The 14,458-nt window shown below is 37.5% G+C and overlaps 1 protein-coding gene across 6 annotated transcripts in view; it reads left to right on the top strand.

Annotated features, from left to right (window-relative positions):
* Positions 1-12,633, top strand: part of TAB3 (TGF-beta activated kinase 1 (MAP3K7) binding protein 3) — a 62,283-nt gene extending 49,650 nt beyond the window's left edge. For 3 of the 6 annotated variants that reach the window (XM_055375467.2, XM_055375465.2, XM_063703199.1), the window contains 2 exons: positions 5,925-6,026; positions 8,502-12,633. In XM_055375467.2, coding sequence (XP_055231442.1) covers positions 5,925-6,026; positions 8,502-8,650 — 251 coding nt within the window. In that variant the 3' untranslated portion in view covers positions 8,651-12,633. Of the gene's footprint in view, positions 1-3,249; positions 5,833-5,924; positions 6,027-8,501 lie in introns of those variants that run through there. The other 3 variants (XM_031005704.3, XM_063703198.1, XM_055375468.2) reach the window with 2 other exon arrangements.
* The last annotated feature ends 1,825 nt before the right edge of the window (positions 12,634-14,458 follow it).

Here is a 14,458-nt window from a genome sequence, read left to right as displayed (position 1 = left end):
TTAGATAAAGTGGACAAATTTCCTAAACAATATAATCTACCCAAACTGAAAACAAGACAAAACAGTAAATATTAGTGTGTTTTTTTAATATATATATATATATAAAATATATATATGTATAAAGAAACTGAATCCGCTATCAGAATTTTCCCCCACAAAGAAAACTCCATATAAAATATATATATGTATAAAGAAACTGAATCCGCTATCAGAATTTTCCCCCACAAAGAAAACTCCAGATCCAGATAGATTCACTGGTGGGTAAATTCCACCAAATATGTAAGAAAGTAAAAATACCAATCTTAAACTCTTTGAGAAAATACAGGAGGGAATGCTTCCCGTATTTCTTTTTTGTTTTTTCATTTCCTTTTCATGTTACTGAGAGGAAGTTGCAGAGATTTTCCATATACCTCCTGCCCCATTATCAGCATCCTACACCAGAGTGGTACGTTTGTTACAATTGATGAACTTATATTGAGACCTCATAATCACTCAGAGTCCATAGTTTACATTAGGGTTCACTGTTGGTGTTGTACCCCATCTTTTTTTATGGCGCTAGCAGAACTCTGATTCTAAAACCTGGTAAAGACATTATGTATCTGCCCCTCACAAAAAGAAAACAAAATTTCAGATCAATAAACTTCATGAACATAGAAACAAAAAATCCATAATTCTGTTTTCTATCTCATTGACTTATAGTCACTATATAAAAAAAGATAATACATTATGACCAAGTTGAGTTTAGCTTAGGAATATAATCTTGGTATAGGCATTAAAAAACCAACCAGTGTAATTTACCATATTAAACAAAGGGAGGAAAAGCATGTGATCGTTTCACCAGATACAGGAAAAACATTTGACAAAATTCAACAGCCATTCCTGACAGACAAAAACTTTTAACAAATTAAGAATAGAAAAGAACTCTTTCAGTCTCATAAAGGGCATCTTTCAAAAACCTTTAGCTACCATTATTACTTGAATAATGCAATTCTGAACTTACCAACATTGGGAACAAGGCAAGGATGTCTATTCTCACCACCTTTATTCAACGTTGTACCTGGAGTTCCTAGCCCATGCACTAAGAGAAAAAAAAAAAAGCATAAATATTGGAAAAGAAGAAATAAAACTATATATACTACAGATGACATAATTATTTTTAAAATCCTAAGGATACTGGAAAACAACTATTAGAACTAATAAGTGAATTTAACAAGGCCTCAGGATGCAAAGTCAATATATAAACATGTTTTTACAGTATCAGTAAACACTTGGAAAATAAAATTCAAGAGAATTTCATTTACAATACCATCAAAAACCATGTAACAATTAGGAATAAATTTATCCAGAGATGTATACATTGAAAACTATAAAACATTGTCAAAAGATATTTAAGAAGACCTAAGTAAATGGAGTGATATACCATGTTCATTAACTGACTGAATCAATATTTTTGAGATACCTGTTCTTACAAGGTTGATATATAGATACAGTGTAATACCAATTATAACCCCATTAGGTGGTAGTGCATTTTTAATTAACAAACTGATTATAAAATTCATATGGAAATACAGAAAGTCCTAGAACATCCAAAACAATCTTGAAAAAGAGCATCCAGAAGTCTTAGACTGGCTCGGTGCAATGGCTCACACCTGTAAACCTAGCATTTTGGGAGACCAAGGCAGGAGGATCACTTGAGCTCAGGAGTTTGAGACTAGCCTGGGCAACATAGACCTCATCTACAAAAAAAAATTTAAAAATTAGCCAGACATGGTGTAATTAAAAGTGTATGAAAAGTGTGTTAGTGTAGAGCTAATTTAAAAATAGCTCATTGCAGCCTCACCTATAGTCCCAGCTATTCTGGTGGCTGAGGCAGTAGGATTGCTGGAGCCCAGGAGGTTGAGGCTGCAGTGAGCCGTGATTGCAGCACTATACTCCAGCCTGGGTGACAGGCTGTCTCCAAAAAGAAAAAAAAAGTCTTAGACTAACCAACTTCAGGACTTACTATAAAGCTACAATAACCACAGTGTGATATTGGTATAGGAATAAACAAATAGATCACTGGAACAGAATAGGGAGCCCAGGTTTATACCCCCCAGTCACACTGTCATTTGATATTTGGCAAAAGCACCAAAGCAACCAATAGACAAAGGAACATTTTTTTCAACAGGCAGAGCTGGACGAACTGGATATCCATGTGGAAGAAACACACCGTCTGATCTCTACCTCACATCATACACAAAAATTTGAGATAGCTCATACACCTAAGTATAAAAGTTAAACTATAAAGCTTCCAGAACAGAATATCTTTGCAATTTAGGTATAAAAGTTTTTGGACAGGTCACAGGAAGCAATAAAAAGAAAAACAATTGATAAATTAATCTTCATTAAAGTTTTACACTTCTGCTCATCAAGTGACACTATTAAGAAAATGAAAAGGCAAACCACAGACCAGGAGAAAATATTTGTAAAATATGTATCTGATGAAGGATGGTATCCAGAGTATATAAAGAATTTCTACAACACAGTAATAAAAAGACAACTCAATAAAAAAGGGTAAAACACTTGAACAGACACTTGACAAAGGAATATATATATGAAAGACCATGAAAAAAGAAATATCAAGAAATTTTCCTGGGGTAATGAGATGGATCTGCTGCCAGGATCCTGTATAGTCAGATTGTGGTTTTCTAGCAGTGGTGATGTTCGTGTTAATATGTCATTCTGAGGCCAGCGTTGTGGCTCATGCTTATAATCTCAGCACTTTGGGAGGCCTGGGAGGGAGGGAGGATCACTTGAGGTCTGGAGTTTGAGACCAGCCTGTCCAACAGGGTGAAACTCCGTGTCTACTAAAGATACCAAAATTAGCTGGGCATGGTGGCGTGCACCTGTAATCCTAGCTACTTGGGAGGCTGCGGCAGAAGAATCACTTGAACCTGGGAGGTGGAGGTTGCAGTGAGCCGAGATCGCACCACTGCACTCCAACGTGGGTGACAGAGAAAGATGCTGTCTCCAAAAAAAAATCTGCAAAAAAAAAAAAAAAAAAAATGTCATTTTGCCTTCTGTCTTTGGGACCAACACCATGTATTCGAGGTGGGAGGTTCCTGTTTGGTATCCTCCTTGGCTGGGCATTGAATAAGGCTTGCATTAATATTCCATTATGTGGTCCCATTAATATCAAGCTTCATCTAGCACTCTACAAGTACCTTTACACTAAAAAGACTTTGTTTGTTTGTTTTTGTTTTGAGACAGGGTCCCGCTCTGTCGCCCAGGCTGGAGTGCAGTGGCATGATCATAGCTCATTGCAGCCTCGACCTCCCAGGCTCAAGCCATCCTCCTGCCTCAGCCACCCGAGTAGCTGGGACTACAGACGCACACCACCACACCCGGCTAATTTTTGTATTTTTTGTGGAGACAGGGTTTCGCCATGTTGCCCAGGCTGGTCTCAAACTCCTGGGCTGAAGCGATCCTGCTGCCTCGGCCTCCCAAAGTGCTGCGATTACAGGCATAAGTCACTGTTCCTGGTCTGAAAGACTCTCTTCTATGACTCATTTAACTCAAACACAATTTGCAAAAACTGATAGTCCCTTAGAGTTAGTTATAATGGGATTTCGGTTAAAATTTCTTAAATATGTATTGAATGCTCAATGCGTAGCTCAATTATGTAGATAGATGCTTGATGTTACACAGGGAAAACATGACTCCTACCCCAAGCAGTTTAATATTCTACATATGTACACTTCTAATAAAAAATAGACTAGGAAGCCATCTCAGTCATCTTCACTATAAATGAATTTCTATTTTAGAAATTTAGTAGTTGTAATTCTATAATAATATATATTATTGGTGAAAGTATAAATGGTTCTATTATATGCCAAATTGTCTTTAACCCATTTTTTATCTTCTTCTGTTAAAACTTAGAAACAGTAGAACTTGATTAAATTCTATAATTTTTTGGTAAGCCTTTCATCACAAATTTATAAAAGCTATTCAGTTTTCTCCATAAAATCAAGTTTGTTTTCCATTAAGCACTTGCAGATTCTCATTTTGTATTTGAAACTAAATCGGCGTTTTCTAAAAGTACATATAGTTTAGCACAGATTGGCCTGCAATACCACTCAAATACAAAAAGAAAAAAGATAAACCAGTAAAACACAAATTACTGGTAGAATAGGTTTACTGGTTCGAATAAATAAATGTCTTGGAGTTATTACAGATATATACCAGAAATCCAAGTGTAATTAATATAGTTTATCTGAATTGTAAGTGTGATAATTAAAGAATGTGAGGGAGACAGAAGGAAAGAGAGAGAAAGAGACAGAGAAACAAGCCTTTTTGGATTGGACTTTGTAGTTAAGCAATACAGTGTGTACGTGCTCTTCAGCAGGCTTAGAATGTCTCCCAACCCTTATTAGTAACTCATAACAGTGGTAGATTGGACTTTGTAGTTAAACAATACAGTGTGTATGTGTGCTCTTCAGTGGGCTTAGAAAGCTTCCCCAACCTTCATCAGTAAGCAAGCAAGCACACTGACCTTGGTGTCCCACGATCTGAGCACTGGTCCTGGTCATCTTGGCCACCTGACCTTGTTCAAACTCAATCTGAGCACCATAGAGGGACAATCCAGCCAAATACTCCAAAGGTTGTAAGAGTTAGTGAGATAAGGTATGTGACTCGATAGAAGTACTTTGCAAATCTAAGAAACAGAACTTTACCTTATTCTTTGGAGCCTTAAGGAGACATTCACTCTGCTTTTGTTTACTCAGACAATGGAGTATTTAAGTACCTGAGCACCATGCTTTGGATTCTGGAGCAGTGATTTCCAAAGATGAGTTGTACTGTGGGCTCAGAATTCATTAGAAAATGCAAGATCTTTCTTTGGTTCCTAAGGGCAAATAATATAAAGCCTGCCATTTTTCATTTTTAATCCAAAGGGTTGCTTACTAATAAACTATAAATTTATAGAAACAATTTTCTAGCAAGATATCAGGATGCCTACAGTTCTTGTCTGTGTTGCAAAGTGTCTGCTGGGCTTCTGCACACATAGGTAATTGGAATTCAGGAAATGATTTGGGAGCACGTGGTTGTCAGTATATACTATTATATCGAGTTGGTTCTGATTTTTCAAGTACTGCTATTTTTAAAAAATCCACCAGACACAGTGGCTCCTGCCTGTAATACCAACACTTTGGGAGGCTGAGGTGGGAGGATCACTTGAGGCCAGGAGTTTGAGACCAGCCTGGGCAACATAGCGAGAGACCCTGTCTCTACAAAAAATAAAATTAAAAAAATTAGCTGGGCGTGGTAGTGGCATGCACCTGTAGTCTTGGATACTTGGGAGGCTGAGGCAGGAGGATCACTTGAGCCCAGGAGATCAAGGCTGCAGTGAGCCATTATTGTGCCACTGTACTCCAGCCTGGACAGCAGAACAAGACCCTGTCTCAAAAAAACAAAAACAAAACAAAAAAAATCCTGTCATTTTCATCACATTTCATCATTATAATAGCCTTACTGTATGGATAGTGCCCATAATTTTAAAATAATTTTTAAATAATTATTGCTTAATCAGATAATTGCTAAAGTAAAATTTCCCAAATTTTGCTTTCACATTGACATTTATTTGCTATCACTGAGTTTGTACCCCTAATCCATTAAAAAGTAGAAAACAGTGAAATAGGGCATTTGTTCTAAGTAATGGGAGAAGATGTAATTGGAGAAGATGGAAAAAGTTGTGAGAACCACTGCTCTGTATAGGTTGTAAAAGCAGTATTAAATATGGTGCCTGCCCTTGCTAAAGGTAACATGAAGGAATAGGTAGGGTAAATGCACTCAGCTGTGTGGGTTGCTTGAAAGATCTTGTGAGCCTGTTCACTCTTGCAGTTGAAAGACTGGATCACTTCTTTCTGGCATTGTTTATTTTTATGCAGACTCCTCAGACCCCTGCACAATTGAGAGAAAAGCCCGAAGAATTAGCGTGACCTCCAAAGTACAGGCAGACATCCATGACACCCAGGCAGCAGCTGCAGATGGTTTGTACTTGTGTGTCCAGAGTTTGTGCAGAATGTCCAAAGACACATGTTAATCCATGTAGAGTTATAAGTAAAACCATACCTTTATTTTTTGCTTTAAAAACATTACCGAGTTTCTAAGGCTGTGCTGTCCAGTAGAAATATAATGCAAGCCACATATACAATTTAAAATTTTCTAGTAGCAAAGATGAAATTAAATATTTTTTTTTTTTTTTTTTTTGAGACGGAGTCTTGCTCTTTAGGCCAGGCTGGAGTGCAGTGGCGCTATCCTGGCTCACTGCAAGCTCCGCCTCCTGGGTTCACACCATTTTCCTGCCTCAGCCTCCCAAGTAGCTGGGACTACAGGCGCCTACCACCACGCCTGGCTAATTTTTTGTGTTTTTAGTAGAGACGGGGTTTCACTGTGTTAGCCAGGATGGTCTCGATCTCCTGACCTCGTGATCCACCCGCCTCGGCCTCCCAAAGTGCTGGGATTACAGGCGTGAGCCACCGTGCCCGGCCAAATTTTAATATATTTTTATATAATTCAGTATATACAAAATATTATTTCAATATGAAATCAATATAAAATTATCAGTGAGATGTTTTACATCCTTTTTATACTAAGTCTTTGAAATGTGGTGTATATTTTACACTTACAGCAACATTGAGTTTTTAGAGCATGTCTATTAAAAACCAGTAACAGTAAGATACGAATTTTTTTTTAAGTGTTACGTTTTTGGGCATATTGTTCTTTTAAAAGGTAAAGACAAAAGAGGTCCTTTTCTGAAAATGGCATAGTAGGCCAGGCGCGGTGGCTCACACCTGTAATCCCAGCACTTTGGGAGGCCGAGGCGGGCGGATCACGAGGTCAGGAGATCGAGACCATCCTGGCTAACACAGTGAAACCCCGTCTCTACTAAAACCACAAAAAATTAGCCGGGTGCGGTGGCGGGCGCCTGTAGTCCCAGCTACACAGGAGGCTGAGGCAGGAGAATGGCGTGAACCCAGGAGGCGGAGCTTGCAGTGAGCTGAGATCACGCCACTGCACTCCAGCCTGGGCAACAGAGCGAGACTCCGTCTCAAAAAAAAAAAAAAAGAAATAAAGAAAATGGCATAGTAAACATGTTTCCTCCAACCGAAGGCTTTATTCCTCCATATGAGACAAAAAAGAAAACTGTATTAAATCTACATGTTTTGGAGTCATGAGCCAAAAGACACAAGGTGGGTGATAATGGCAGTTAAAAAGCAATAGTTGAAGCAAGAGAAACAAGCCCATCTCCTATTTATAGTCATAGGAAGCAGCTGAAGAACCCAGTAATTTTCTGTTATATCCTAAGGCTAAGATCACCTTCCTGTTTGAGGCTGAGCATTATCATACCTTGAGGGTAAGGTTCAGGGTCTAAAATTCAGTTCTCTTTACCTCTTGGGGAATGTTATAACATTTGTCATATAAGGCAAATTGATAAACTAGAAGTCAGCTTGTTAATTTCCAGTGGAAGATATGCCTAGCCCAAAATAGTAACTGACAAAGCTTCCCTAGATCTGTTTCTTTTGTTACCTATTTAAAAAGGTGTTGCTTACCTCAGATCTTAATCTCATTTCCAGTTACCCCAGATTCCAGGGTGAATTCCATCTGGAGATCTTTAGTCTCCTATTTATTGACCTCAGTCTCAATAGGGACCTAAAAGACAGAAATTACAGGTTAACTCTAGATGCAAAGAGCTTTTTTGAGCACAAAGCCAGAGGGAATGAGGACCTAAGAGGAATGTAAGTTTGGATATCTTTTTCAAATCCTGGGGACCAACATAAAGTTGCCAGGTATGGGCATTTTTAAAAACTGATATATGAAGGATTTTTAATGCCAAAAATGTAGGAAAGAATATGAGAATAAAAGTCTTTTATACTGAATGAATTTAGCTTTATGAAAAATGAACTGTAGAATCTTTCTCTTTTCACTATTCTGAGGAAAACTTTGGTATGAACTGCCACTGCTATTTATGAACCATTAATATAAAACATATGCATATTGTAAAGCTTAAGTTGTCATGGAAGAAGGCACACATTTAGTCAGATGTTTAATATAGTGTGGATAGTATTATACTATAGAGAGGAAAAGTCAAGGTGGGCTGAAGTCAGGGAAAACTTAGAGGCGACAGAATTTAACATGCTATAAAACATTTCTCTTTTTTTTCATTTGGCTGGAATAAAGCATAACTCTCCGCTATTTACAGCTAATGACCTAGGAAGGCAATCTATTCTGGACATATATCCATCTTCTTATAGCAGAAAAAAAGTAATTAGAACAAAGTAAAAGATCAATTTTCTGTTCAACTATGCATTTCCAGTAGATATATTTACTAATTGGCTTACATATTAAAGTAGGCAATTACCTCCCTTGATTTTTGTGGTATTTTTCTTTTCAGTTTGGATTATACTTGGAAAAAGGTTAATCTATTTACCTTCCCCCTCCCCCTTAATCCTAACCTCCCTCAGAGCATCAAACTGGCTCCACACAAAGTCCTCGGACACAACCTCAAGATGAAGACTACGAAGGGGCTCCATGGAATTGTGATAGCTGCACCTTTCTTAACCACCCAGCACTAAATCGCTGTGAGCAGTGCGAGATGCCACGGTACACCTGAATTCAGAAAAGTCTGCGCCAGGTTGAAAGTGAAACTTTGAGCACTACCAGAAGAAAAGGAAACCTCGGGACTCTATTCATCCACCCAGCCTTTTCATTTTCGATTGCACAGCGGGGAGGAGGAATGGCTTTGTGGTCGTCGTTGTGCTCACGAAAGGAAAAATGGGGAGGTCTTTTTTTCTCCTTTCTTAACTCACTACGGAGTGAGAGATAGAAAGGGATACTTGAAACTGGGAAAGGATTCACTCTGTGAAAGAATGTACACACAGAAGTCAAGAGCTCTTCTGTGGTGGAATCCCAATTGTTAAAGTTACTGCTGAGTGGCCCTTATTTTTTAAAGTAGTACTTTGAATCATAGTATGAAATGTTACAGTTTATGCAAACTGTGAATTCCCAGAGCAGACTTACCTGGTCACCGCTCTCTGGAAAACCAAGGCTCCCCGTGCTTCTTCCCGTTGCTTCCTACTAAAGAGGACAACAGGAAAAAGCACCTAGAATATTTTGGGGGGTGGGGCAAATTAATTAAGGGTATTTGTAATTGCTGCTTTTTTCAGGGGTAATTTCCAACACACATACATGCACAGAAACAAAATGTTTTAAAATGTGATTTGTAGCAGTCAGGAACTAGGCATATCATGCCTTTGTTTAAAAGTACAATCAGAGGTGGTAAGATGCCTTTGGCTTGTACAGTGTGATTCATCAAGCTCTATCAACACTGGTAACTAAGACCTACTTATGCCACATAAGAGATGCATTTTTTAAGTTACTGCATGTTTTTATTAAGGCCATTGGTTTTCAAAATAACAAGTCCTTACAAATTATGATTTTATAAATGATATTCTCGTAAAACTGCGCTTTGCCAGTAGCACAGTGAATGTATGCCAAATGCAAGTCCATTCCAAAATCCATTTGGAAATCTTGAGCTCAGCTGTGATTCTTAAACTTTTGCAGTCCATAGGGCCTTTTTTTTTCTCCTTCCAATTTTGTGATAAATTCATGATGTTTACAGCACAGATAAAACTTTGTGCCATAATCCTAATTTAGCTGAAATCAATATTAACTGTTCAATAAAAACTTACTTGCATATGTTAATAAACCAGTGTGAGGGGAATTACAGTTGGCCAACGACAAAGTTGCACACTGCATTATTTAGGAAAGGAGGGATTGTCAAAAATTATTAAGAGAAAGGTGAATATAGAGGACTTTGAAACAACTTTTAAAATTTAACATAACTGTATCTAGAGGTCAATTGAGTTTCTACAGGCAGTTCAGGTCATTTTAAAGCACTCCTTATTTATGAAATAGAACTTCAGGGTGCGGATAAGAGATATAAAGTCATGTGACTCACTAGGGTGCATCGCTGGAAACTTAATAGCACATTTCATTAAGGTCTCTGCCATTGTTGGAGTTCCTTCTTAGCTCAGAATTGGAGTTTTGGAATCTTCCCCTCATTTTGGTGAGTATAAACAGCAATAAAGTTAGTAGGTTCTCCCATCCTAAAGGATTTTACCTGAGGATATCGTCTTAGGAATATCCGTAGACGCTCCCATCAGGTTTCTCCCCCAACCCCCATACACCCCCCCACCCCCGACTTCTAATTTAGCAGTAATCTCTGGCAGACCTGGAAAAACAAGCTGCTCTTAATAGCATAATGAAACCAAAGGCGTAATAACTCATCATAGTTTTCCATCAGAATCATTTCACACTCTGCCTACAGCTTTGAAAACATTTTTTCATATGTGAAAAATTCCCCAAAATATATCCACTAGTCTCCCAAAGGAAGCATGGTAATTAACACTGATAAAAACATCTCTCACACAACAACTGTGGCAAAACTGTGAAAATAACGGTGAGAAAGCAGATGGGCTTAAAAGCATGGTCCCCAAAACAACGTTCTTCAAAGGTTTTTGTAACACTGGTCTCTGTCTCCAATAACAGTCTAGCCGTCCTACTGTTCTGTAATATGCCTTTGCCTTTGTATGGTTTCATATCTCTTTAGTGATGGTCAACCCCACTTGGTTTTAAGTTACAATTTAGGGGAAAATATATATATATACTGCTTGGTGTCCTAGCTAAAAGATTTACCAGTATTCATAGTGATATGCTGAAGTGGAGGCAATTAACTTGGCAGTTGTCAGTTGAGAATGAAAGTAGCATGTCTGAAAACAGTCTGATGCTTTATAAAACCATGTAGATGACTTTAAAACTATTGCATGAAAATACATCAAGGTTAATAAGCTGTTATACAGTAGATGCATGGTTTCAATCCTTTGGTGATATATCTAGTCAATCATTGTTTTCACCTGCCAGGAAAAGAGAGAAAACAGTCTATTGGATAGGTGTAAAGGGTGGGGTATGCGGTATCAGATTGATTTTAAGGAAGTTTTGTACATGTTAATTTTTAATTGTGCACAAGTTTCATATGCCAACATAGGCTGTATTCAGTTTTAAAATAGGCAAAATGACTTGATACTGATAAATCTGGTATGTTTAACTGTGTCCCATATGTAGACTGCTTTTTGCCTATGACCAGTTTGAACAAGAATTCACCCAACTTTCAAGGTGCCTTTTCAAAAGGATCTTGTAGTCAGTTGGTATGTACAGACAATTGGCATGGAAGTGGCAGGATATAAATCGGATGACGCCTGGCTGCTGAGGTGCCAGCTGGATCAGCTGGTGCACTTCTTGTTTCTTGTAAGAGGTTTCTTTAAAATGACTAGTTTGATGTATCTGGTAACATATAGGCCTGACTATACATTTTACATTATTTCGCTATTTTGTAAACTGGGATTTTAGAAAGCACGTTTGCCATTTTGTTAAAGTACATTGCCCCTTAAATTTTGGAGTAGTTTTTAAAAGTTTAAAATGGTAATAGAGGAGCCAGAAACTTTTTAAGCATTGTAAAATGTTTTGAATTGATATTGACTTTGTTTGGAAGAGAGTAGAGGCAGGGGGCTTTAAAGAAACAAAGAAATGCATTGTAAAAATGTAGTTTTAGAGCAAATTAATAATGATGGTGGGGAAAGTGTTGCTAATTTGTTTATTTCCCTGGAAGAAATGGGAAGTGTGATAAGCAGTTTAATTTTTAAGGAGCTGGTCTCAATTTTAGTACTTTTTAATTATGCAAATAAATCAATGTTTCCTTAAATTTTGTCATTGCTTTGTCACAGTTGTCTAGGGTTCATATCCAACCTTCTGTGGCAATTCAATTTTATATAGTCTTTTAAGAGGTAATTGTAATGTATTTCTGACAGTATAAACAAAAAGAATATAAGGCATAGAATTGTTCTCTAAAAATATCAATGATGTATCCTGAAATGTGAAGATGTCCCTTTATAGTTAAAAATTGAATTATTTTAATATTGTACCATTGTTAGACCTTGAATGAGTCCATGTTACCGTGTGTGTCTGTATATCTATCTGTAGAGAAAGAAAAATGACAACTGAAATGTTACTTTTAAAAATCAGAATAAATTGGGCACTGTCTGTGTTGCACCACTACTCTATCTTTTCGAAAGAATTAACAGTATTTGCCTATTGTAAAAGTTAATTCTGATGACATTTTCACATTCACCAGACTTTTTTTCCTGTATTATTTGCATCCCCAAATATTTAATACAAGTAGATTCTGCATGGCTTGGGCATTCAGAGATTAATAGAATGATGACTCAATTTTAATTCTAAAGCCATGAAAAGTTACTTTGAGACTGAACAATTCTGAATTATTTATGATACCCAATGTCCATGTTTCTTTCCCTACTGTAAAAGAATTGATCAGTTTCTTCATTAAAGCAGCAAAAACTTATTAAATCTTGTAAATACCATGTCTCTTTTAGATTTCTGTGTATGCTGTGAATGAAATCATTTTGAGATGAAATTGTACAAAGGCATTTTAAAAGGCTCTGCATGCATCGTACCTCCAAACAGTACATATTCGGAAAGTCAAAGATTCCTGCAAAATAAATAAACTAAAAGCAAACACTACATTCTGCATCTTTTCTGCGTAGAAATTTACAGTATCAAAGTAGTTCTAGTGTCAGCACTCATATTTCTGGACTGAAATATGCTGTCTCAAACGTAATCATCACATTTGTCTTCCTTTATTAGAACATGTAATGTTAGATTTGGGGTATTAAGTGCACATTACTCCAATTGGAAAATTTAGTAAAATTATACATAAGCAGGTTTTACATAAAAGTTGGAATATGTTAGGAACTTCTTTTCATTCCACTTTAGAATGTTATTTACAAAAGAATACATAGTTTTCTTTTTTAAAAAATCTTTGTCATTTCAGAGGCAAATAATGTTCTGATACTTTGTTAGGGTCTGTAGTAAACCTTTACAGCTTTTACACAGAAATTACCACAAATGAATTATAGTAGGTAACATTTTCAGTGATTAAGCATATTTAAATTCAAAATCATTTCCAGGCTGGGCACGGTGGCTTATGCTTGTAATCCCAACACTTTGGGAGGTCGAGGTGGGAGGAAGGCTTAAGCCCAGGGTTCAAGACCAGTCTGGGCAACATAGTGAGACTCTCGTCTGTTCAAAAATACACAAATTAGCTGGTCATGGTGGCGTAGGCCTGTAGTCCCAGCTACTCGGGAGGCTGAGGTGGGAGGATTCCTTGAGCCCAAGAGGTCAAGGTCACAGTAAGCCATGGTTGTGCCACTGCACTTCAGCCTGGGCAACAGAGCGAAACTGTCTCAAAAAAAAAAAAAAAGTCGTTTCCACTACATTGTTTTAATACATGAAAAATTGCAAGCATACGCAAGTAGAGATATAATGATCCCCCATTTATTACCCAGCTTCCAAAATTATCTATGTATAAGCATTCTTATTTCATCTGTATTTTCATCCCACCTCCCCCTAGATTATGTTGAAACAAATCCCAGACATATCAATTCACTGGTAAATAAACTTTCAACATAAGCAAAGTAGACTTATCAAAATTAATAATTTAAACATTGAATATCCAGTGGCAAGTTTCTCTAATAGTTTCATGGATTTTTTAACAAGCTTATCCAAATTAGGGTCTAAATAGAGTACATGAAATTGATTATGTCTCTTAAGTCTTTATATGCATTCTCATAGTCTCTGTCAGAAACCCAGTCATGTATTAACTGATTTTTTGAGACAAGATCTCACTGTGTCACCCAGGCTGGAGTGCAGTGGCATGATCACAGCTCACTGCAGCCTCCAACTCCTGGGCTCAAGTGATCCTCCTGCCTCAGCCTCCTCAGTGGCTGGGACCACAGGCACACACCACCATGCCCAGCTTATTTTTTTTTGTAGAGATGGGGCCTTGCTATGTTGCCCAGTCTTGGAATATTTTTATAGGGGAATTCCCTCATCTACTATTGAGTTATCCTCCACCATATCTTATAGTTCAATTATGCATAGAATGTCAAAGATAATTTTTAAGACAACTTTTTAAATAGTATGTGCAGTATTTTTTCCCTTCCCCTTGTTTCCCACATCCTGGGTTGTCCCTTTTAAAATCTGTTTGGTTACCACAACAATGGTTCACTGTGGTGCTCATTTTCAGAGACATACCTGAATTTTTTTTTTTTTTTTTTTGATACAGGGTTTTACTCTGTCACCTAGGCTAGAGTGCAGTGAGTGGCACGATCTTGGCTCACTGCAGCCTCAAACTCCAAAGCTCAAATGATCCTCCCATGTAGCTGGGATTACACATGTGCGGCACCATGCCCGGTTAACTTTTGTATTTTTAGTAGACAGAGGGGTTTGCCATATTGCCCAGGCTGGTCTCGAACTCATGAGCTCAAGCCATCTGCTCGCCTCAGCC

Source organism: Gorilla gorilla, chromosome X, assembly GCF_029281585.2.
Source record: "Gorilla gorilla gorilla isolate KB3781 chromosome X, NHGRI_mGorGor1-v2.1_pri, whole genome shotgun sequence".
NCBI lineage: Eukaryota > Metazoa > Chordata > Mammalia > Primates > Hominidae > Gorilla > Gorilla gorilla.
Note: the sequence above shows the minus strand (reverse complement) of the source record. Positions and strands in the feature narration are given on the sequence as shown.